Raw genomic sequence first — 25,609 nt, forward strand, 5'->3', positions numbered from 1 at the left:
GTTGCTTTGCAGGATAGTTTAGTCCTGCATTTGGGAAGCTTCCCCATCCTTGCTTTCCACTAATCCAAAGTGATTGCTTATGAGCACCACTTATGGCTCCCAACAGATATATAATTAGGGATTGCAGATGGATTTTCAAACTGTAAAGTGTTCAGCTTAATTAAAATATTCAGGTCAGCTATGCACAAATGGAGTAGCTTCTTTCCTTTTGCCCCCTTTTTTCAAGAAAGTATGAGGGGAGCACAGAGAAACCATTACAGGAGGAGCCTTACGCCTCCAGTACCAGTGAATCCCATGAAGGATGGGATGGGGGCATCTATGGTGGAGGAACTGCCACTTCCTAGTCTTGCACCAGCCTGGGTGTAAGGTGTGTGTGTGCGGGTCCAACTTTTCCTTTTTCTTTCCTGCTGAAGTTCCCTCCCACCAATTTCTCTCTTAATGACTGGAGTGAGATGACTTATGCCAGCTCCAAGGCTGGCTTAGTTAGCTGGTGTTTTGGTGAATGCTGTGGAGAGTGCAAGAGGACTTCAGATCCTGTGGATCTAAGGCTTCCTCGATTCACCTATGAACCCTTTCCCCCTCTCCTGCCACCATCAGAACACCATCAGTAAAGTTTGCAACTGCTACAAAACAAGGAGGCCACAGGTACTGAAACTTCTTTGCCGACCATAGACCTCCCTATGCAACCAGCGAGGCAGTGCCACAGCTTCCTATGACACCTCATCTTTCCTCGCTAGCAGTTTAGGATTCCTTCTTAGGAGACTTTTCCAGCCATTTGTTCATGACCAGCACCTAGTGAGTGAGATGGAGCTGGGTAAATGAGCTGAATGTTAAAAAGCTCAGTAGGGAGCTGTTAACCCAGAAAGAGTCTGGAGAAGACCGAGAGGCTTATATCTGCACTTCAATGTCACTTTCTTCCTCATTATCTGCTGCATTACTCCTTGTATCCAGTTCTGGGCTCACCACCTGTGCCCTTGAGGCTTGGGAAAAATGAAGAGAGAGAACTGGGGATAGAGGCAGGGATTGGGCTGTGGAGGATGGGTGGCAGAACTCAAGTGGGACATCTCTGAGCTCAGGTGCTTCAGGCTGCCCTGGGACTTCTCCCAAGGAAGGCCTCATTTGTACTGGGGGTTCTCTTTGGGGCATAGCTGTCAACCCCCGGATTTGAAGATAAGGAATCCTTTGGGGCTGTCAACTCCCAGATATGAAAGTAAGGGCATTGAATAAGGGAATTTCCCACAAAAAAAGAGGGAAAGTTGACAGCACTGCTTTGGGGTCCCATGACTCTTCCCCAGAGGAGGTCTGCCTGGATCTGGGTCAGGCAAGATCCTGACACACTTATATCTTCATATTTCCAAGCTTCAATTTCTGGTCATGGCTTGAAATAAAAATGCAAGTTGTGCTGAAGGGTGCAGGGATTTTGCAATAGATTTGTGTTATCATTGTTGACTAAAAAAAACATATCTGCCTGGGTGCTAGCATAAACATTCATGAATTCTGTTGTTAAATATGGAGCCAGTTGTGAAATCCCAGAAATCTGATCAGTACATTCTAGTGAAAGTGTCTTTAGAGATTGGGGCTTGAATTCGTTTGTTGCTCCAGTGAAGGTCCAGGCATAAACAGTGTCTTGGGGGAGTGTCTGCATCCCCCAAGATTAAAAAAACCCCCACCAGACTCAGTTTTTGCCTGCAAGTTTTATTTAATTTTATGTGAGTTTTTGAGAATGGCCATTGACAGTGGGAGATCTCCACTCTAGTGCACATCTCCTATTAGGTGAGGGTCCTTCAGCCAGCCAGCCAGCCACTTCTTCTGGGAAAGCAGAACCTAACCTCTCTCCAGTTCTGGCCAGCTTACATCAAGCTTTGGTTAGTTTCAGCTCCCCAGAGAGACAATATGTCTTGCATCTGCCTTAGCAGGGGCCCTGTAAGGTCATGTATGGTCTCTGCTTGACTGGGATTCTGTCTGCTTCACTCACTTGCTGATTTTGCCCTGTAATCTCCCCTCCCAGCCCCTGCATTTGTGTTTAATGCAGGGTGTTAGTGACATGTGTGGATGAAGCGATTGTGTGCTGGTATGAGATCTAGTTCTGCCTCAAGGTGCTTGCTTCCCCATTATGGCATCCAGTGTTCTACATGACATGCAGTCCACATTGTCACCTCAAGTGGATGTCACAAATCATTTGGCTGATTTGCATTCACATTTTAGCACATCGTCCCAGTCGGTTTCTAAATTCAGATAATTGAAAAATCTGCCCTTCTAGCTGGAATAAGGATGATGTGGCAATGAAGCTCTATGGGTCTGGTACCTATGAAATCTAATCAAAGACAGCTGTTTTAATTGGCTTGTGCATTAAAATGTTTAGGCGAAACCAGCCTGTTCGACCAGGCAAGGACGCTCTTACTATATTGCAGTGAGCTGTAAAACTGTCATTTCAATCTCTATTATTAAATTGGAATTTTAAACATGCATTTTAGAATGTCAGGTCTCCATGGACAAGCCTTAAAAAAATAAGTGAGATAGCACAGAACTGTCTTTCACCATTTATTCCCCCAAATCTCTCCCACTGCCAGAAGAAATTCCACACACCCCTCTTTTTTTACTATGCATGCAAGCTCTTCTTCACTCGACATTTAGTCAATATACTGATACTCTCTAGAAGGCATTTTTATTATTTTTCTTCACTGTAAACTCAATTACATTTTAAATGATTTTTAACTTGCACCAAAGCAGACCATGAAGCATATCAATGAATACAAGTGCAACTCTTTTCATGCCTTAATGGTTCTTGTGGTAGTCTGTGCAAACACTGGAGCTCCAACAATGACCTGTGCCTAATCGTTTTTGTGCCCACATAACTGTGCCAAAAAAAGGGACCCAGGTGGCGCTGTGGTTAAACCACTGAGCCTAGGGCTTGCTGATCAGAAGGTCGGTGGTTCGAATCCCTGTGACGGGGTGAGCTCCCGTTGCTTGGTCCCAGCTCCTGCCAACCTAGCAGTTCGAAAGCACGTCAAAATGCAAGTAGATAAATAGGAACCGCTACAGCGGGAAGGTAAACGGCATTTCCATGTGCTGCTCTGGTTTGCCAGAAGCGGCTTTGTCATGCTGGCCACATGACCTGGAAGCTATACGCTGGCTCCCTTGGCCAATAATGCGAGATGAGCGCGCAACCCCAGAGTCGGTCACGACTGGACCTAATGGTCAGGGGTCCCTTTACCTTTAACTGTGCCAAAAGGATTCCCTGTGGAACTATTTCCAGGATGAGTTGGTACCCATAATAGGGGCTCCAGAACTGACAATTTGTGATTACATTTTTATTATATGCAACAGAGTCCCTCGCTTTTAAGCTGCATCCTCTAAGGTAATCATGTATGAATGGCTGTTACATTTCATTTTGCCTTTTTAAATGGCCTTTTAGATTATTCCTTGGGAAAACACGGTTTTGAGTAGCTTTATAATTGCATGCCAAACCACACCAGATAGATTCTTTTTTGACTGGGATAAAACCCTTGCTTTTCATACATGAGCTTGCATCTGCTTATCCCTGTCCAAAGCAGGAATTGAGCAAGATTTGCAGGAAGCAAATAGGAGGGTAGATCTGGTGCATCTAATGAAGTAAGCATGCAAGAATGTAAGACGAGCACTGCAGGATCAGACCAAAGGGTCACCTGGTCCAGCATTTGGGGAGAATTGCAATGGCCCATTGATAGCAATTCGAACTGTGAGGGGTTTCTGCTACTGCATCAATCAATACTGTAGATAATGTTTAGTGTCATAAGCCCTTATTTGCATGACCTTAAGATTTTGCTGTAAAATGTATATGTTGATGCTTTTATTTTCGTTTAGCCTTTTATCTTCTCTTTTATATATATATAATTTAAAAACCCTTTAAATACTGTGTTACAAATCTTATTCCTGAATTAAATTAAGTCAACTTTGATGTTGGTGATAACTCATTTCAAGTCTTCTATGAGCTAAAAAATGGAATTGAATTTTTAAGATCCAGGTTTCAAATAGATCTATTAAGCAACAAGGTTAAAATATTGTCAAAAATGTGTAAGTTGCTTTTGGAATGGCATACAAAAGATGAAGAAGTAAAATCTGTAATGATACATTGGGCAAAGGATATTGGTTATAATATACAGTTAGAAGATTGGGTAAGATTGTGGAAAGCTGGAATAAACTTTACTGCATGCAGTTTGCTTAAAGAAAATATAATGAAAATGTATTAACACCAGTGAAATTAGCAAAAATGTATAGAACAAATAATAAATGTTGGAAATGTAAAGAAAAAGAAGGTACCTTTTACCATATCCATTTCTGTTCGGCTTTCGCCCTGGTCATGGGACTGAGACGGCTCTGGTCGCCTTAACAGATGATCTCCGTAGACAGCTGGATCGAGGTGGCTCGGGACTGCTGATTCTTTTAGATTTGTCAGCAGCCTTCGATATGGCTGTTCACGAACTTTTAGACCACCGCCTTGCTGACGTGGGGATTCAGGGCACAGTCTAACAATGGCTGCGCTCGTTTATCTCAGGTTAGGGACAGAGGGTGGCGCTAGGGAGGGAGTTGTCACCGTGGCACTCCTTGGTGTGTGGAGTCCCGCAAGGCGCAATCCTTTCCCCGATGCTTTTTAATATCTTTATGCACCCCCTTGCCCAGATTGTCTGGAGTTTTGGGCTGGGTTGTCATCAATATGCTAATGACACCCAGATCTATCTGTTGATGGACAGCCGCCCTGCCTTGGCCCCTGACCAAGTACTTGGAAGCTGTGGCTGGATGGCTACGTGGGAGCTGACTAAAGCTAAATCCTTCGAAGACAGAGGTCCTCTGGCTGGGTCAGGACGACATGGGGTTGGGGGGCCAACTCCCATCTCTTGCAGGGGCTCAATTAGTGCCAGTGCCTTCTGTCAAGAGTTTGGGTGTAACCTTCGATGCCTCCCTTTCCATGGAGGTGCAGGTTGCAGCCACAGCTAAGGTGGCATTTTCCCATCTCCGCCATATTAAGCAGTTGGTCCCTTACCTTTCTCACCCTGATCTGGCCACAGTGATCCATGCGTCCAGGCTTGATTATTGTAACTCACTCTACGTGGGGCTGCCCTTGAAGCTGACCCAGAAACTCCAGCAGGTGCAGAATGCTGCAGCGAGGCTCCTCACGGGGTCCTTGCCGCAGGATCACATTCATCCAGTGCTTTACCAGCTGCACTGGCTCCCGGTGGAGTACAGGATCAGGTTTAAGGTGCTGGTTTTGACCTTTAAAGCCCTATGCGGCTTAGGACCCTCGTACCTACGGGACCGCCTCTCCTGGTATACCCCGCGGAGGACCTCAAGGTCCACAAATAACAACATTCTGCAGATTTCGAGCCATAAGGTGGTTAGATTGGTCTCGACTAGGGCCAGGGCCTTTTCAGTACTGGCCCCGACTTGGTGGAACGCTCTCTCACAGGAGACCAGGGCCCTGCGGGATTTGCCATCTTTCTGCAGGGCCTGCAAGACAGAGCTGTTCCGCCTGGCCTTTGGGTTGGATTCAGTCTGACCCCTGTGTTTTCCTCCCTCATGGTTTTGATTTATGGACTACTTAAAATGAGGCTGCATTTTAAATTTTAATCTTGTAGTTTAATCTGTATTTTAATTAATTCTTTTCTTTTCTTTTATGTCTTATTGTAATTTTATTGGTGTTTGCCGCCCTGAGCCTGGTTTTGACTGGGGAGGGCAGGGTATAAATAAATTTGTTATTATTATTATTATTATTATTAGTGGTCGGTTTGTAAGGAGGTGAAGGTCTTCTGGGAAATATGTAATGAATTTTTAAAAATGTTGAAATATATGTTTACAAAATAAACCAGAAGCCTTCCTGCTAGGTATAGAAGGTAGAGAAATACATAAACAGGATAAAACTTTGTTTCTATATATGCAATAACTGCAGCGAGAATGTTACTAGCCCAAAGGTGGAAACAAGAAGATTTACCAACGAAAGAAGAGTGGCAGATTAAATTATTGGACTATGTCAAATTCGCAAACTGACTGGAAAAATCCAGAACCCAGCAGGATCAGGCTTTTCTGAAAGACCGGAACAAATTTTTGTTATACTTGAAAGACAATTGTAAACAATGAACATTGCTAGTAGGGTTACAAGAAGTTTTGTAAGGTTAAAACTATCACTTATTATTCATTATAGTTAATTTAGTATTTACACAAGATTATGATTTAATAGTAACAAGAAATATAGGAAAATGCAGTATCCAGAGAATAGGTTTGAAAGCCATCAAACAGGGAGGGGGGGAAGTCATAGGCTCGGGGAGCCAAATTATTATATTAAAAAAGTCTTCTATTAGTTAAAGATAATTGCACTTCTCTGTTACATTCATTACCTTTTTTGAAAAAAACAAACTTTTTTTTAAAAAAAGAGGGACGCAAGGGTACATTTGCTGTTTTCTTTTCTGTAAAATACACAGTTGTGAAAATTCACTGCATGTGTAACTACCCTTAGATAATTTTTATGTTTTCCAAGGCAGAATATGATTGTTCATCAAGTTGATTCCCCTTGACATTGGTTGGCATGCTTCTATATAACCAGAGTAGTTCATTGAACAGCTTTCATTCCTGGGTGAATTTCCAGGATAAATGTATTAATAAGTTATGGGTCTGGGTATGGTGCACATGCATGTTTACGTTTTGAATTGTGCATTGTGGGCATGACCTCTGGTCTTCTTGTTTGATCTATGCTGTACTCCATTTGCTTGTTTAGCTGCCTATCGATTATCAGGCCACAGTCCTGGTTCTGTGCCCAAAGAGTGTTTCCGTTGAAATGCTTTCTGCCGTTATAATGAGAAAACATGGGGATACGTTCTATGGCTTATAGTTAGAAAAGATCCAGATAGTCATAATTACAGAAATTACAGCAAGAACCAAAAGAGAGAGAGAATGGGAGAACTCACTATCAACAGGAAACTACGGAGTAAACAGAAAGGTCTGCAAAAGCACCTTTTTGTCAGTGCTTGCCTGATTTCCATAGGGAGCTCATTCCGCAAAATATAAATCTGCGTATACAAATGATATGCAAATCTAGATCCTGTTTTTGCCTCCTTTTTGATTACATGCTTCCTATTTTCTGTGTAAGCGATCTCCCTACCTGATAGAGCTGGGCAGCCAGTGGAAACCTAGGGTTTGCTAGGGACACTACTACACTATTGTAGCAAATACTACAAGGTTTCTCCAGGCTGAGCATGTCCCTTTAAGGGTTGTTGTCTGAAAACTTCCTGGCACCTCAAAAATTTCCAAGGTGGTGCTGAGGTTCCCAGAAATTATGGTAACCTCACTCTTTGCTTTCAGCCTACTCAGATTAAAGAGCTTTCCATCTGTTTGATATATGATTTCTACTCGACAAAGTGTAGGATCTGACTGCAAGCTATAAATACGCCTCAGCAGGCTTGGTCTTTCGTTCGAGCAAAGAGCTTGGTTGCTGCTGTTCCCTGTCCCATTGTGCTGTGCCTTTCCCCCAGAACCTTCTTTCCCTAGTTGGCAGGAGCTAGGTCTGACAACATTATTTAGCAGCTGCGGTCCTCAACATTGTCGCAGCCTGCCACCCTTGAGCTAGTGCCACATTTTATGCAGAGAAATGTGTTGTTGCTACCAGAAAGCTTCCGAGTCTGGACAATAGAGCAGATCCATTGCAAAAGCAGTTTGCCAAAATAGATCTCAACAATCTCTATAATTCTCATGGAGCTTTGCAAGGGAAGCAATGAAATCTGCTTCAGAGGAATGAGCTCTGGATTGAGGAACGAGGTCATCCGAGCTTGGGCATCCCACATCAAAGCTCACATGTTTCTGCAGCATTATTTTGGGTATCTGTTAGCTAATCTGTTGTATGCAGCTCAGAATTTTGTTTTAAAAAGGCATTAAATGGTTTATAAGCACTTTAAGTAAGCAAATAAAAAAAGTACAAAATACCTCTTAATTCTGCATTTTGTATGAGGGCTTGTTTGCTTTCCTTTTTTTTAGGAGGAGGAAACTAATTATGTTTGCTGTCAATTGCTTCCCAATTAGTATGGAAGAGAACCTCCTGAAGCAATGGCTTGAGCTACAAGCTGTGTCAGTAGGGATGATTTTCTTCATTATGTGATGCTGGCAATTGAAATTGAAACTGAAGAATGTTGGGGGCCAGTAAGCCAATTCTGGTATGGCTGTATTTTCACGTGGCTCTCTTATCTGCCAGCTGTATTACTAAGTGCCAAGCTGCACATGAACCAGTCATGCAATTAGCAATTGTGTGAATGGCTTTTGGCAAGTGTGTGTGTGTGTGTGTGTGTGAGAGAGAGAGAGAGAGAGAGAAGTCCATTCTGGAACAGACCCTCGCATCAGGGATAGAGGAGATTTAGCTCCTTGGGCCCCAGTGATCCCAGTTCAGACCAAGTCTTCTGCACCTGGTGCTGCATTGGAAACAAAGCACCTACTGGAGTGAATAGGAGTCCCCCCCCCAATGCAAATTGCAGATGTGGGAGACCAAATCTAGACTGAGACCACAGAAATGGAGGAGGCCCAAATTCCCCCCATCTTGCCATGCCAGTGTTGCAATTCTGAACTGCGCCCATGAACCTGCACTTTTAAAACGACAGACTTCTGTGAGTGGGAATGGATCTCCTGGTTATCAAGGTCAATGAGGACAGGTTCCTCATCGATGGCATCTGGTTGGGTGACCCAGCATCAACATCCACCTTGCCACTGGTGGTAGACCCAAGAGCCCAACTGTCTTCACCAAGGTCCTCAGCTGGTGCGGCATCTGGCTGAGCTGGCTTAGCAACGAGAATTACGTGTATTTTAGTGAACTGAATACAATGGAAGTTTTTGAGTCGGGGGGCGTGGAGAGCATATGTATGAACTTAACAGTGCTTTTTTAGTTGCTATTTTGTTAATGTTGTTTCATAGATTATAAATGCTGTTTTGATTTGATAATCATATATTATGGCTTTTGCTGTAATGGTAATGTTTAGCTTACCTTTTAGTTGCTGCTTTGTTAGGAGTGTTTTATAGGTTGCAGTTGTTTTACTGATGATTTGATGTGCTATTACGCTATTGTCATTTATTGTTTGTCAGCTGCTTTGGAATTGGTTTGAATGGAGAGCGGCTTAGAAATACAACCAATTGATCAATCTGATTTACACAGTTGCAAAGTTGTTGTATGAATGGCGCCTCATCTCGTTTGGTCCTAAGGCACAATGGATAAGCAGATGAAAATGCACCACTCGGAAAGCTTCAGAAGAGCTTCACTGCAGTAACTGATATCATTTAATGATGATAAAAGAATGTAACAATGGATGGTGCCAAGCAATTTCCTTCCAACCTTGCTCACTTCTGGTATTCCAGCCACGTTGAAAGAAGACGGCTTAAAGAAGGCTGTTTGCTCCCCTTTTTCATGTAATGTTCATTTTCATGTAAAAGAACAGACCCGCTTTATATTTGAATGGGCTGTACAAGTGATTGTGTCAGGATGCCCTCTGCACAGTCTGGCCTGTGCAAGTGATCAACTAGATGCGTTGAAGGGGAAGGCATAAAGCAGTAGCCAGAATGCAGAGCAGCAAAGGAAGGCTGCCAGAAGGGCCAGAAGCTGGTGCATAGTTCAAGCGAGGTAGATCATTCCAAAAGGCAGCTTTCCAGAGGAAAGGAAGGCACAGGACTCTCTTGGGCAGCTACTGCATCTAGCAGGATGCTCAGGTGGAAGAATGAACTCTGAAGCAACAGTAGCATAATATAATATATTGTCCTCCAGTTCATATTGTCTGGCTCAGCTGCTGGCCCTCTCTGACCATAATGTGGGTAATGCTGTAAAGCAGCAAAGACCTGGTTTCTTAGAGGGTCAGCCTGGAACACCTTGGGGGAAAGGTGGGATATGGATCTACCATATACCTCCAAATAAATAAACTAAACACAAATTAATATAAAAAATTAAATACACACCCTTTTAGAGCTGTTCTGGTGGCACAGAGAGCAGGACATGCAAGGTATCTACCAGATCCCCTGGTTTGAGACCTTTGGTACCTAACAGGACGGCTACCCCATCATGTCTAGTCATTTCAGGTTTGTTTGTTTTTTAAGTAATCATATATTTAATTCTCTTCCATTAAAACTATCGAGACATAGAGCTGTTCATCATTCACTGCAACAGCCTTAAGATAAATAAAGTCCATGTATGAACATTCTCTTTTCTTGTTATTGCCTTTTGCCTTACACCCTACTTTCAGTGAAAATGTAACCATCTCTCTACTTGTCTAGCTGACTTATTAAAGTGTGTTCAACGTTGGGACCAAAATAAGTCTTCCTTCTCCTCTAAGAGTTTTAAAAAATCTGAGAGAAAGAAACCATAAATGCCTTTCAGGCATTTTTTATATTTTTCATATTTCATATTTTTTAAAGTCTTCTCTCTCCACCCTTTAAAAACATCATTACCTCAATGTTCATACCAGCAGCCCCAGCGAGAAGATGCTTCTCATTACCAGCTCCCTAGATTCCAATAATATGTGCAGTAAAACAGCATGAAATTAAATTTCTTGCTAATTTTGCCAAACTGCTAGTGCAGAATAGGGGTAATCTGTAATACAAATATGCAAATGCGGTATTGGTCTTCAACACAAGCAGCACGCTTGGGCTTCCTGTCTGTTTTCCTCTCTGCCCCCCATTTCATTTAAGTGGGTTGGTTGCCTTGTTAGTAATGCAATTTGCTAACTCCCGGATGAACTGCCAGACACTGGCAACATATTCAAATGCTGGCAAACACATCTATGCAGGTTCTAGATTCAGGTAGGTAGCCGTGTTGGTCTGATGCAGTGGAAACATGTAAAAAAACTGTCCAGTAGCACCTTAGAGACCAACTAAGTTTGTTCTTGGTATAAGCTTTCGCGTGCATTCACACTTCTTCAGATAGATATCTATAAAGGGGTATCTATAGTCCAATGCTGTGATGTGCCGCAAGCCCTATACAGTGATGTTGGTTGGGTTTATGGGTCCTTTATGAGGTTAGTGACAACTACCGTAGAGGCTGGTCCTCAGTGAAATTGGTGGTAGGGCAAAAGGCAAGGAGGAAAACTGCAGATGGAGTCAGAGCCAATGATTGGCAGAGCCAACTAATTCTGGATTTGTCCTCAACCTCCTCCATGCTGAGCTTTACAAGGGCAGCATTGAGCCGGAGGAGGAAGCTGATAGGCACAGCGGCCCTGGGAATGGTTGTAAGGAAGGAGGCAGTAGGCGAGGGCAGAATGAGTTGGTGGGGCAGTGGTCCATTCTTCCAAATGGACCAGCCCACATTGGGTTTCTATTCCCAGTAACAGGTGGGAAATGACACTTCTATAAAAGATCACAGTCTAATCCAGGGCTTTCCAAGTTTCATGGAAGCCTATCATCTATCAAGTGGTGCTTTCATGTCAATTTGCCATACGCTTTATCAAAACAAGCCAAAACTGATTTATGGGGATCACATTAGTCTATGGTCAAACTGTACAGGGGGACATAAAATAAAAAGTGTTTGTGCTCTTTCTCTTTCTCTCTCTTTCTATCTCTCATACAATTTTTCTAACTGGATAGGTTGGGAAAGAAAATCCAATTGAATACAAAGCAAGCTGTCTTGTTCATGGTATTGCACAAAGACACAAAATTGTCCATGACATAGATGGAATAGTATGGTGTTTTTATGTCTTTTTTCAGTTGATCCCTGATGTTTTGTCTGCTAAGGTGGTGTAGTTATGATATTATGATATGTTTAATATTGTTTTAGGTTATTATCTTTTAATTTTTTGTATATTTTAATCTGCTGTACGACACCCTGGGTCTTTGTTCTTTTCTGTTCTTTTTTTGAAAGCAGTGTTTAAGAAGTTTATCAGACTAACCTAATGAAGTAATCAATACAAGGACAGAAAAGCAGGCTCCCCCAGTCACTTTCCCAATGGCCACTGTATCTGAAACTTTTCTATTTATAATTAAAGACAGGCACTGATGCTCAACAATCAGACTAGACAGCAGCATCTCCACTTTTTAACACACTGATTAAGCACACATGGGGCCATTCTGAACAAGAAAACTACAAAGAGGTGTGTTTTGTTGTGGTTTATAGCTTTGATGATGCTTGCTTAAGGGGTCATTTTCTGTTCCTGTTTTGTTTTATATGTCTTGGATTCTACAACATGTAGGATTGCCTCTAAAATGTGATCCAGTGTAGTGCAGAGGTTGCAGTGGCATATATACTGAGGAGATCCTGGGTTATTATGGACTCAGCTAGGTAAAGGTAAAGGGACCCCTGATCATTAGGTCCAGTCGTGACCGACTCTGGGGTTGTGCGCTCATCTCACATTTTGGCCAAGGGAGCCGGCATATAGCTTCCAGGTCATGTGGCCAGCATGACAAAGCCGCTTCTGGCAAACCAGAGCAGCACATGGAAACGCCGTTTACCTTCCCGCTATAGCGGTACCTATTTATCTTCTTGCATTTTGATGTGCTTTTGAACTGCTAGGTTGGCAGGAGCTGGGACCAAGCAACGGGAGCTCACCCCGTCACAGGGATTCGAACCGCTGACCTTCTGATCAGCAAGCCCTAGGCTCAGTGGTTTAGCCCACAGCACCACCTGGGTCCCATGGACTCAGCTAAACAGCTGCAAATAAAGTTTTAAATGTGTTGTAAAGTGCAATATGCAAATGTGACACTAGATGGCGAAAGTGAGCTATGCCAAATTCAATGTATTTTTCAAAAACGTTTTTTAAAAAAGCATTTTCACAATGTTTTTATATGTGTATGTAGATTCCACTTATCTCTCTAATCAACCTACCTTGAAGGTTTCTTGTGTGGCTGGAATAGGGAGGTTGGTTCTATGTGTTCTGCCTTCTTGAGGTCTGTGGAGGGCAGGCAGGATGAAAATATAGGGAATAAGAAGTATAAGCACTCTTTATTTACAATATACACTATGATGGTACCTTTTTGAATCATAATAGAAACATTCATTTCATTTTTTAAAGGGAGAAAATAAACATTAGGCACTCTAAACACATAGGGTAGTACTGAACTATGTTTTACTCAGTGGAGACCTATTGACATTTATGGACCTAATTTCATTGGGTCTACTCTGGGTAAATTTTAGTTAAATACCACCCAAAGAAGCAATACATTTAGCAAGGAAGGCAATAGTTCCTTATATGATATTTGCAACTTCACTCTAATCTGACCACAACATCTTTTGCTGAAAACATTAAATCATTGCTTTCTAACCTATGCTTATGCAATATACTGGATGCTGTCTGTTCTGTTCTGAATGCTGTCTTTCTGTTCTGTCGTGTCTGTTCTGTTCTGAATGCTGTCGTCCCATTTTGTGTTAACAGTCAACATTTGTCTAGCACTTTCAAGTATTGAAAGTGCTTCACATACATTATCTAATTGTTGTGTGGCTGGGGCAACCCAGTCAGATGGGCACTGTACAAATATAATAATAATAATAATAATATCTTACAAAATTAAGTCAGTATTATTACTCTCATATTACTAAGGCCAAAAGAGAGAGAAGTTTACCTAAGGCTACTAAATGAGTCAATCATAGTGGTGAACTTTGAAGCAGAGACTTGCTGATTCATCGCTCAGAGTCTTAGCAGTTATGTTACACCAGCTCCTAATATATTTAAATATCTTTGAATTATATACATTATTATTTGCCTAAAATTTCAGATTTTTCTCTATTGTGACTAAACACTTTGTATGCCAGCAAGGCAGCATCAATAAAGTAACGCGAAACTGGCTTCCAGTGCGTTGTGTGCTTAGTTTTTGCAATTTGTACAGTGGACGTCTCTCATGATGTTAAGACACTTGGGCAGAATGTAATATTTAGGGAAGTTCCATTCTTTGATCCCGACCAGGATTCCAGAACATTCTGTGCTAAGCATAGACTACTCCAGCCAGGACTTGCAACTAGGCAGATGGGTGAAAGGGAATTCTGGCAGGAAGAACATCCGTCTGCATATCGCTGGAAGCAAGGAAGGAGCTCTAAAATAAACCTGCTACCTAATAAGCATTGTATGCGCTCCAAGTTCTCATTCATAAAGAGTCCCAGGCCTCTGAACACAAAAGGGGAGTAGCATTAAACCAGAAAACCAAGAATGAGGTTTGTTTTTCTAATGACGGATCTTGAAGATAGCCGATAAGGAATTGGCAGATAAGCATTTTATCAGTTAATGCTAAAAGCAAGCAGGAATGCAGTGTGGTTTTTAATGAAACTTGTATTTATGTGGATGTTGCAAGCTGAGTCAAAAAGTGTGAAACTGTTCAAGTAAGTAAGTGGCACTCATTAACCTTAGGGTTTTGCTGAAACAGCTATAAACCTTGTTGCAATCCTATTTACAGCTGACTTCTGAGTACTGTAATGAAATATAAGGGAGCCTTGGCAAAAGGGGAGGCGCATTTGAACCTGACAGCTAGGGAGCTTATTGGACCCAAAGCACAGATGTACAGGGTAGCTTCAGTCAAGGGCTGCTCAATATGTTTTTGCACCTGAGGTCCCAGAATGTTGGCAAATCCTTGATTTAGCCTGACTCTCCTTTGTTAGCTAGATTCGTGTTTTGTACAGCCAGCCATGTAGGTGTGACCTGCATTTCTATTTCTAGACAGCAACATTTTTGTAAAAGCAACAACCCTACTACTGGTCATTAAATGACCTTATTCAATTATCCAAGTATCCAAAAGAGCCTAGAGAGATTTTCAGTCAGCACAATACAACACAAAACCAGTCCACAAAAATTGTAGCACATTCCACACCCCCTCTGTTTCGAACTACGTATTATTGCCGTTCAATTGTAATAATATGAATTTTCTAAGTTACAAGCTGTTTTATTTTAGCTCTAATGAAATAAGATTAGCAACGCAACTAGGAGATTGTAAAACACATGTTGAAACGGAATTATATCTCCTGTGCAATCAATATGCACTGCCGCTCTAAGATGTGGCCTTTTGGCCCCCCTCCCCCAGAAGCCACCAGTAACATTTGTACAAAGAATGCAGACCCATTATTTCTTGTGTGTGCCATTCAGTTGTCAAACAAACTTTACCCTAAAGGAAGATGATAAAAGCACCCCCACCTCGCTTAATCTGTCTTCAGTCTGGTCTGTCTTTCTATAATAAGCAACCAATTTCATGCTTAGTTTCCGAAGCATGCAAACAGCTGGTTTCTGTCATGACCGTTTTCAATTGTTGCGACACTGTGTGTGTGTTTTTAAAGATCATGAACTCCCTTTCCCTGTGGTGAGAGGCATAATTTAAATTCAGAATGTTTGCCATTTATTTTCAATAACATAAACTATACCACAACTTTTGCATAGAAATGGTGTTGCCTTTATAGTCCCTCAGCTTGGATTAGCAATTTGACCTTGACTATCATCAGAATGTGACAAGAATATAAAGCAGGAGATTTCTCTGGAGCAAACACTTTGAAGAACCTGCCTAGAATAGCATATTTTCTAGTGATGCACTTCATTAGGGGGTTGGGGGTGGGAAATATATCCTGGCAAACAAGGCCAGGATGTTTTCTTTCCTCCTGCTTTTGCTTTTAGATTTGAGACGACAAAAGTGTGCTTGAATGTGATATAATAATATAATAATAAGAAAAAGAATAATAATTTATTATTTATACCCCGCCCATCTGGCTGGGTTTCCCCAGCCACTCTGGGCGGCTTCCAACAGAAAAATAAAACACAGTAAACTATCAAACATTTAAAGGTAAAGGGACCCCTGACCATTAGGTCCAGTCGTGACCGACTCTGGGGTTGCGCGCTCATCTCGCATTATTGGCCGAGGGAGCCGGCGTATAGCTTCCAGGTCATGTGGCCAGCATGACAAAGCCGCTTCTGGTGAACCAGAGCAGCACATGGAAACGCCGTTTACCTTCCCGCTGTAGCGGTTCCTATTTATCTACTTGCATTTTGACGTGCTTTCGAACTGCTAGGTTGGCAGGAGCTGGGACCAAGCAACGGGAGCTCACCCCGTCACAGGGATTCGAACCGCCGACCTTCTGATCAGCAAGCCCTAGGCTCAGTGGTTTAACCACAGCGCCACCTGGGTCCATTTAAAGCCTCCCTAAACATTTAAAGCCTCCCTAAACAGGGCTGCCTTCAGATGTCTTCAGATGTCTTCTAAAAATCTGGTAGCTGTTTTTCTCGTTGACATCTGATGGGAGGGCGTTCCACAGGGTGGGTGTCACTACCGAGAAGGCCCTCTGCCTGGTTCCCTGCAACTTGGCTTCTCGCAACGAGGGGACCGCCAGAAGGCCCTCGGTGCTGAACCTCAGTGTCCACGCAGAACAATGGGGGTGGAGATGCTCCTTCAGGTATACTGGACCGAGGCCTTTTAGGGCTTTAAAGGTCAGCAGCAACACTTTGAATTGTGCTCGGAAACGTACTGGGAGCCAATGTAGATCTTTCAAGACCGGTGTTGTGTGGTCTTGGCAGCCGCTACCAGTCACCAGTCTAGCTGCCGCATTCTGGATTAGTTGTAGTTTCCAGGTGGCCTTCAAAGGTAGTCCCACATAGAGCGCATTGCAGTAGTCCAAGCAAGAGATAACTAGAGCATGCACCACTCTGGCGAGACAGTCCGCAGGCAAGTAGGGTCTTAGCCTGCGTACCAGATGGAGCTGATAGACAGCTGCCCTGGACACAGAATTGACCGGCACCTCCATGGACAGCTGTGAGTCAGGGGGACAGTTACCCCATTGAGGACCAGGGAGTCCTCCACACCTGCCCGCCTCCTGTCCCCCACAAACAGTACTTCTGTCTTGTCAAGATTCAACCTCAATCTGTTAGCCGCCATCCATCCTCCAACCGCCTCCAGGCACTCACACAGGACGTTCACCGCCTTCACAGGTTCTGATTTGAAAGAGAGGTAGAGCTGGGTATCATCCGCATACTGATGAACACCCAGCCCAAACCCCCTGATGATCTCTCCCAGCGGCTGCATGTAGATGTTAAAAAGCATGGGGGAGAGGACAGAACCCTGAGGCACCCCACAAGTGACAGCCCAGGGGTCTGAACACTCACCCCCCCCACCACTTTCTGAACACAGCCCAGGAGGAAGGAGCGGAACCACTGTATAACAGTGCCCCCAGCTCCCAACCCCTCTAGAAGTCCAGAAGGATGTTATGGTTGATGGTGTCAAAAGCCGCTGAGAGATCCAGCAGGACTCGGAAACAGCTCTCACCTTTGTCCCTAGCCCGCCGGAGATCATCAACCAGTGCGACCAAGGCAGTTTCAGTCCCATGATGAGGCCTGAATCCCGACTGGAAGGGATCCAAATGGTATGCTTCTTCCAGGCGTGCCTGGAGATGTTCAGCAACCACTCGCTCAATCACCTTGCCCAAGAATGGAAGATTTGAGACTGGGCGATAGTTGGCCATATTGGCCGCATCTAAAGATGGTTTTTTAAGAAGCGGTTTAATGACCGCCTCTTTCCGTGGGTCTGGGAAGGCTCCCTCACGGAGAGAAGCATTCAGCAACCCGCGAAGCCCATCGCCCAGCCCTTCCCAGCTAGCTTTTATAAGCCAGGATGGGCAAGGATCAAGGAGACAGGTGGTTGGTTTCACTCGTCCAAGCAGCCTGTCCACATCCTCAGAGGTAACAGATTGGAATTGATCCCACGCAGCTTGACTAGACAGACCTCTAGCACTCTCCCACCCCGGCCCTGCTCCCACGGTGGAGTCTACCTCTTCCCGAATCTGAGCGACTTTATCTGCAAAAAACTTTGCAAAATCGTTGCAGGAGATCATGTGGCCCGTACTGGGCCCCGATTGAGCTGGTGGTTCCACTAAACTGCGAACCACCTGAAAAAGTCTCCTCCTGCTGTTTTCTGCAGATGCAATAGAGGCGGTTAAGAAAGTCTTCTTTGCTGTCGCTACCGCCACTTGGTAGGCTCGACATTGAGCTCTAACTCGTTTCCGGTCAGCTTCAGAATGAGTTATCTGCCACCGGCACTCTAGCCGTCTCAGCGATTGTAACATTGCCCTCAGATCCGTGGAAAACCACAGGGCTGTGTGGGCTCCATGCAATCGGAGAGGGTGCTTCGGAGCCAAACAGTCAATAGCCCTGCTTAACTCCACATTCCAGCAGGCCACCAGGGAATCGGCTGCAAGGCCATCAATATGGGGTAAACCATCCCCTACCACTCTCTGGAAACCATTTGGATCCATTAAGTGGCGGGGGCGGACCATCTGAATCGGTCCCACCTCCCTGCAGAGGGGAAGGGTTGCAGAGAAGTCCAGTTGCACCATCTGACCATGGCACTTCTTTAGTTTCACTTTTACTTAGTGTCAGATCACCAACATCCATGTGGAATTGGAGTACCTTTCAGACTTTTTCTTCTGTTTACAACAAACAAATCTGGTTTTATTGACTAAGCAGTTTGCTTGTAGCCCTGCTCACTTTTTACTTAACATAATTCAGAGCTGGATTTGGATGTTAGTTCCAGCTGCCGGCTATTAATGGGCTGTAATAACAATATGATTGAGCCCTCATCATTGCTAGAATCTGCAATGGCATTTGCGTGAGGCAGATCAATTTCTTCCTTTAATAACTCTCTAACTGTATGTTGCATATGACCAAGGCTTTTTCACTTGTAATTTTTATTGGTGTGTAGAATGCTATGATCTTCTCCACCCCTTGAAGCTTGTTCCTGATGTGCTAGAGAAATCAAAAGCCTGTAAATGCCATTTCCAGCTGAGTTTTAAAGAAAGCATATATCAAACCCAACACTAGTCAATGGATGACTCAGGCAACGCATGTTGAGCAATTTGGAGCAACTGGTTCTCTCCGTGCCAGTTGCTGCAGAAGAGCTGTGCTTTAAGATTAACAATGTGAAACGACATCCAGCATCTAACCTTAAATGGCAGGCATAACATGTGGGTGAATTATTCAGCAATGCACAAATAATCTGCCATTCTTGATTGCTGTGTACCTTTTAAAATAATTGAGATGTTTGTCTTTAGTGTGCCTTTGGCCCAGACTCACTGGACTGCTCATAGGCTAAACTGAGCCAACCAGAGTGCATTCACTTTGCTTTTGAAGGGGCAATAGTTGGCTATCTGGTTTTTGTGCAGCTTTCATAGTCTACAGATGTCCATGAATTCATCCCAGGTTTTTTATTTTTAAAAGAAGGATTCATCATATTCACATACCTGTGAAAATGTCCAGGTAATCCTGGCAATTCCACAGTGCATCAGGTTTTGTGTGAACATGCTGGGCCATGCTTTTACCTGATATTGACCCCATCTGCATGATAGAGGAGCAGGTTGCTCCCCTCTCCCACAGTGTATATTTAAAGAAATGCAGGATGTATAATTTCCATTGGAGACTGGTTCATTAGGACAGTGCCCCACCAAACTCATCCTGTCCTCAGCCAGACCCCCACTTGCCTGCCTTCTTACTTGAATCCAGTCCAGGTGATGCCCTGCCTGCCAGCTTCCTTCTCCGTAGTCTCAGTGCTGCCCTTGTAAAACTCAGTCAGAAGGAGGATGGGGACAAAACTAGAATTAGTTGGCTCTGCCTGCCATTGGCTCTGGCTCCAACAGCTGTTGGGATCCCTGTCTTTTGCCTGCCATGGACTGGTTGGATGCAGAGGAATGGTGGGAGGAACCAGCTGAGGAACCACCAAGGGAAGAAGGCTCAGAGTGGTGGTGGGACAATGATGAGTGGTCAGAGGGAGCAGACTGGGAAGAGGAGGTGTTGGAAGCTGAAGGGGTAACAGGGCTTAGTGAGGTGGGAGAGTCTGTGGCAGAGAGAAGTCCAGAATCAGAGGGAGAAGCCGAAGCAGGACAGGAGAGAGGCCAAGAGACACAGATGAATCAGGCTTGTGAAGAGGCAGGGTTGACTACCCCTCCTGCTGCAACGACCTCCTTTCCCCCTCATCTCCCAGAACCAGAAGAGGCATGAAGTGGGAGGAGCAAAGATAGACATGCAGGCACAGTCTCCAATTGCTTGGGGGGGGGGAACCTGCAAGGGAGGAGACTTAGCTGGCTGTGTGGAGACGGGGACCTTTAGTCTTGGCAACTGCTTTAAGGGGGCAAGACCTGAGTTGTTGTGCTCATGAGGCCTGAGACTCCTGTGCAGATCCTGTTTTGTTAATAAAGAGTCAACGCCAGTTTGCTTGTGTGATTTAGTGCTGGCTTGCTCCTGTCACTGCCCCACCAGTTCTAATGGGCATCAGCCGCTGTTGACAATTTCTTCCTTTCTGTACCGTTGTTCAATCCAAATTCCCCACCCACCAAGTGGTGAACAGCATATAAATACAAAATATACCATAGAGTGCAATAATATGCCACAAGCATATAAAGTGACGTGATACAAGGGAGCAAGATATGGTAGCTCTGTGTATCTATGAGACAATTGGTTATCCACAAAATTATGGAATATTGTGAAGTCTTTCCACATACTGCATTAGATCAAAAATAAGCCCACAACTGTAGTTGGGAGTGAACTTCCAAGGAGAGAGGGGAATGTGAAATTGTCCAAAAAAAACCCCTAGGCTAAAGAATGCTGTCTAGATTTTTTAGTGACGTATCTACACTTATCAACGTTGAAAGCACCAACCACATTTATTTGGCATGTGTCTGTTGGCTGTGTGTGGAGATCCTTGCATTCACAAGGGCCTATGGATTGTTGCTCCACCATTGCTTTTGTGTTCTAAGTTAGCACAGCATCATTTGGGGTTGTGTGAAATAACAACAGAATATTTCTCTTCCGTCTGCAGGACTTTGAATGGGCAGGAGACGGAACATCTGCAAATAAAGCCCATTCAGGATCAGCAAGTGCAGCATCATGAGCAAGAACCCAAATACTCTATATGTCAGGAGTAAAAGTGTAAGTAAGTGGTTCTGTAATAATCTCTTCTTTATGAATTAATTCAGCTGATTGTGGTTTGAAAGAACTTGTGAAAACTCTGTCATCAACGGGGTGTCTGCAAATCAAACTAGAATTATTTCTTTTGGTTGTTTCTTCTCTTTTACTGTTTAGCGTATCTCCATTTCCTTCCCCCCCTGTACAGAAAATAATTTCCGTGGGAGGGGGGAACCCTCCTATTGATTTATAGAGTGGGATTCAACTAATGAGTCCTGCCACTGGAAGCTCTGAGCAAGGACTTCCACTTGCACAATGTGCTCCCCCCCCCATTCTCTCCCCATGACCACCACGTCCCCTGACATTTGGCTTGGGGTTGGAAGGACCCCTGGAACAGCATGCAGCAAGGGGAGAAGGGTGGGGATTGTTCCACCTGGCAAGCCAAAACGCTTGCCCTGATGGAACAATAACCTTAGCATGTTGTTGAATCCTTCCTGTGGCACTTAGGCTGAAATCTTATACTCACTTACTTGGGAGCATGTCCCAATGAACTCAGTGTGACTTACTTCTGAATCATCCATGGATAGGATTAGCCTGTTAATTCCTTGGCATTTTTTGTTGGTCTATACTGAAGCATGTGTGCAGAATGCCTGCAACAAGAATATAGTTTATAGAGGCAATAAAAGTTTACTGAGACATTCATATGCAAGAAGCATATATACAAACACCTTCTACAGTGGTACCCAAAACGTGGTGCCTTCCAGATGTTATGGACAACCAATCCTGCCATCCTTGATGGTTGTATTATTTTAGCGGGCCGCACATACCGGTAGTTCAACATCTTACCATTTGGCAAAATATTTCATTACACTTTTGAGATACTGCAAAAGGTGTTATCCACATCCTTAGACCCCAGTCAGCCAGAGAATCCCAAACACTTAATCTGCATGCATGGGGTTTCCTTTCCATTTCAAATGTCACTGTTATAACAATTATATTGCTGTGAGAGCAGGACCTTGAAATGTAAAGTAAATGAATGCCTTTAGCTAATTGTGGGAGATCAAGGGTCAGGATTATTACTCTGAGGAGAGGAGAAAATGATTTTGTTTGAATAATAATAATAATAACCACCTTTGCAGTCATGTTCTTTATTGACTCAAAGGTGGTGCCGCAATTCTAGGATTTCAGCTTCATCTGTAGCCCTTCTCTGATTTCATGGGCCTCACAATGTCACTGTGCAGGCATTATTCTCTGCATAAGAGATCTCTGCAGGTGTGTGTTCTGACTCTCAAATTGCCAGGGTTATGCACATCAAAACCAAAGTGAAGCCATTGGTTCTGGCTTCCCTGTTCTTTTGGTTGTGTTCTTTTCATATAAAGGCAACCATGAAAGGTGCTTTAGAGCTTTGCTTCTACTCCCTGTAGCTTTGCAGAATTATGCAAAAATGCTACCATGCCGTTCACTTAGAAGAGAGTGTTTGAAAATGTACCTGGTATATTTTTTTAAAAGAGAGAGAAAAATGTAGTGCCTGGTATTGATATGGAGTTGCAGCCAATGCTGATCTTACTCAGAGTAGACTCATTGAAATTAATGGACACAAGTAACTTAGGTTCATTCATTTCAGTGGGTCTACTTTGAGTAGAACTTGCAATGGGTGCAACCCATGGCTTCAAATCCCAGCCAACCTGATGCCCTCCAGATGTTTTTGCACTGGCTGGGGTTGGCGTGAGTTGTGGTTGTAAGTAACTGGAGATCACTGGGTTGGAGAACGTTGGTATGAAAACACCAGGCTGTGGGGCAATTTTCTACAGCATGTCACCAAGGAAGAGAACTCTGCAAGGGAGGGGACTGCTCTTTTCTGGCAGAAAACTCATGCTTCTTATAACACGTATGTTATGTACTGAGCTGAATCCTAGAACAATAGGATTCAGAATCAGCGGGAGCTACCCAATCCAACTCCAGGTGGAAGTGAATCCGCAACCTGATTGGCCTGCGGGAGCAGCCAATCAGGCGGCTGGCAGAAGTGAATCTGCTACCTGATTGGCCTGTAGGAGCAGCCAATCAGGCTGCAGGCAGAAGTCAATCCACAATATAATTGGCCCACAGGTGTAGCCCTGAAGTAGCCAATCACGCAAGGCCCATTGTGTAAATAATGTATATAAGCAGATGGTTTTGGGAAAAGAGCCATTCGTCTTCTCTTCTTCTCCCTGATGAATATGAGCTGAATAAAGAGCATGAAATTCACTCTCGACTCCGAGTATATTTTACTGGCGACGAAGGTGGGATCCTGCTGAGCTGACCGCCACCACGCACTGCACCGCAGCACCGCCACCTGCTGCACCGCTGCATCGCACCGTGCATCCAGGCTTCAGCTCCAGGACCCAAGGAACCCAGAATGGCAACCGACAGCAGCTTCTTGCCATTCAAACCAGCATCAGGAGACTGGGAAGGGTACGCCGCCCGTTTCAACTTCCTCCTGCAAGCGAAAGAAGTCACCAACGATGCCATGAAGAGGGCGACATTCTTCAGCGTCTGTGGAGAGGAGACGTTTGAAATCGCCCGGGCTCTCCTTGCACCTAGAGATGTCGCTACCGTCTCTTACAAAACAATAATGGAACGGCTGAAGGAGCACTTTTCACCACAGCCCTCGGTGGTAGCTTGCCGAAATGCCTTCTACGCAAAGCGGCAAGCCCCGGGGGAAACCATAACTAGGTTTGTGACCTCCCTCCGCCAAGCCGCCCGGTTATGCAACTTCTCAGAGTTGGAGAACATGCTTCGTGACCGCCTCGTCGGTGGCCTGAGGGACGAGATGTTGCAACGACGCCTCTATGCAAAAAAAGACCTCACGTTCCAGATTGCTCTGGAGGAAGCCCTGGCAACCGAAGCCGCCGAGAGGTCAACGCAAGAGGCACGACCGGCCCCGCCATCCCAACCGAGGGTCTACCACGAAGACCTCACCGACGAATCCGAATCTGACAGGGAGGAAGTACACCGAGTACAGCGGCGCACTCAAGCAGCACACACACCACAGCAGCCTCGACGAGAAGGAGGGAACTGTGCAAGCTGCGGGGAGAACCACGAGAGGAGGACCTGTCGTTTCCGCAACGCAGAGTGCAGGCAGTGCAGAAAATTGGGACACATCGCCCGGGTGTGTCGGACTCGACTCACCCGTCGACAAGCATCAGATGACCGACCCAGGAGCCCCAGGTCACACGGCACCATGCACCAAGGCAACTCGACGGAGATCACGGACTACCAGGTATTCCAGTTGCCCCATCCCAGCACAGAGAAAATTTATATAGAGGTACAGATAGAGGGAGCCCCATGCCGCATGGAGCTGGACACGGGTTCAACTCTATCCATAATCTCGGCCCGAACATTAAGGGAACTGTGCCCTAATGGGGGTCCCAAACTAAGGCCGGCCCCATTCACCCTCCGGGACTTCCAGAAACGTAAGGTCCCTACAATGGGGGTGGGGACCTTCAGGGTGCAATATCGAGGGCGAAAGCAACAATTGGACTTGCTGGTAGTTAAGGGCCCCTACGTTAGCTTACTGGGACTGGCATGGTTTGGACCTCTGGGGCTAGCCGTTACCGGGGTGAACCGCACTAGCTTACAAGTGGACGTGGACGCCATATGCAAAGAGTTTCCAGGGGTTTTCGATGGGGCATTGGGACGATATACAGGACCCCCCATTGCCCTACAGCTAGACCCCGCTGTACGACCCATCAGGCACAAGGCCCGCCGGGTCCCGTTCGCCCTGAAACCCCGCATAGACGAGGAATTGGACCGGCTCGTGGAGCAAGGAGTGCTGGAGCCGGTGCCCAACGCCCCCTGGGAAACTCCAATTGTCACACCCGTCAAGCCTAACGGTTCGGTCCGCATCTGTGCAGACTACAAATGCACCATAAACAAGGCTCTCACGGCCCATGCATACCCAGTGCCAGTGGTCAGCCATGTCCTCGCCACCCTGGCTGGGTCAAAAATCTTTGGCAAACTGGACTTGGCCCAAGCGTATCAACAGTTGCCTGTGGACGAAGCCACAGCAGAGGCTCAGACGATTGTGACGCACAGAGGGGCATTCAGAGTAAAGCGGCTGCAATTTGGCGTTAGCGTGGCACCAGGCATATTCCAGAATCTAATGGACTCTCTCCTTAAAGGGATTCCTGGCGTCACCCCCTTCTTCGATGATGTACTGATCGCCGGGCCCACACCAGAGGAATTTGAGGACCGCCTCCGCTCCGTCCTGCACCGTTTCCAGACGGCGGGCCTCAAGGTGAAGCGGGAAAAGTGTTTACTGGGAGTGCCGCAGGTGGACTTTCTGGGATTTAAGGTGGACGCAGAAGGGGTCCATCCAACCGGTGACAAGGTACGGGCCATTTGTGAGGCCCCAGCGCCCAAGAGCAAGCCCGAACTTCAGTCATTCTTGGGACTATTGAACTTTTACCATGCCTTCCTTCCCCATAAGGCAGCGGTAGCGGAGCCCCTACACAGACTCCTAGATAAAAGGGCCCCTTGGGTGTGGGGCCAGCGACAAAGGGCCGCATTCCAGGCAGTCAAGGACTTGCTCGTCTCAAACTCGGTCTTGGCACACTTCGACGAGAGGCTGCCAGTGGTGCTGGCATGCGACGCCTCTCCCTATGGCATCGGCGCTGTCCTGGGACACCAACTCCCGGATGGAAGAGAGGTGCCGGTGGCATACTTCTCCCAGACGCTTGCTGCAGCCGAACGAAACTACTCACAGATTGACAAGGAGGGTCTGGCAATCGTGAAGGGCG

At 45.1% G+C, this 25,609-nt stretch overlaps 1 protein-coding gene across 3 annotated transcripts in view; it reads left to right on the forward strand.

Moving 5' to 3' along the window:
* Positions 1–25,609, forward strand: part of PDE4D (phosphodiesterase 4D) — a 632,406-nt gene that overhangs the window by 52,471 nt on the left and 554,326 nt on the right. For 2 of the 3 annotated variants that reach the window (XM_035100833.3, XM_035100834.3), the window contains exon 2: positions 20,746–20,855. In XM_035100833.3, the coding sequence (XP_034956724.1) occupies positions 20,814–20,855 (42 nt within the window). In that variant the 5' untranslated portion in view covers positions 20,746–20,813. Of the gene's footprint in view, positions 1–20,745; positions 20,860–25,609 lie in introns of those variants that run through there. The other variant, XM_035100836.3, reaches the window with a different exon arrangement.

The sequence above is a fragment of the Zootoca vivipara genome, chromosome 10 (assembly GCF_965207765.1).
Source record: "Zootoca vivipara chromosome 10, rZooViv2.hap1.1, whole genome shotgun sequence".
In the NCBI taxonomy this organism is placed as follows: Eukaryota; Metazoa; Chordata; class Lepidosauria; order Squamata; family Lacertidae; genus Zootoca; species Zootoca vivipara.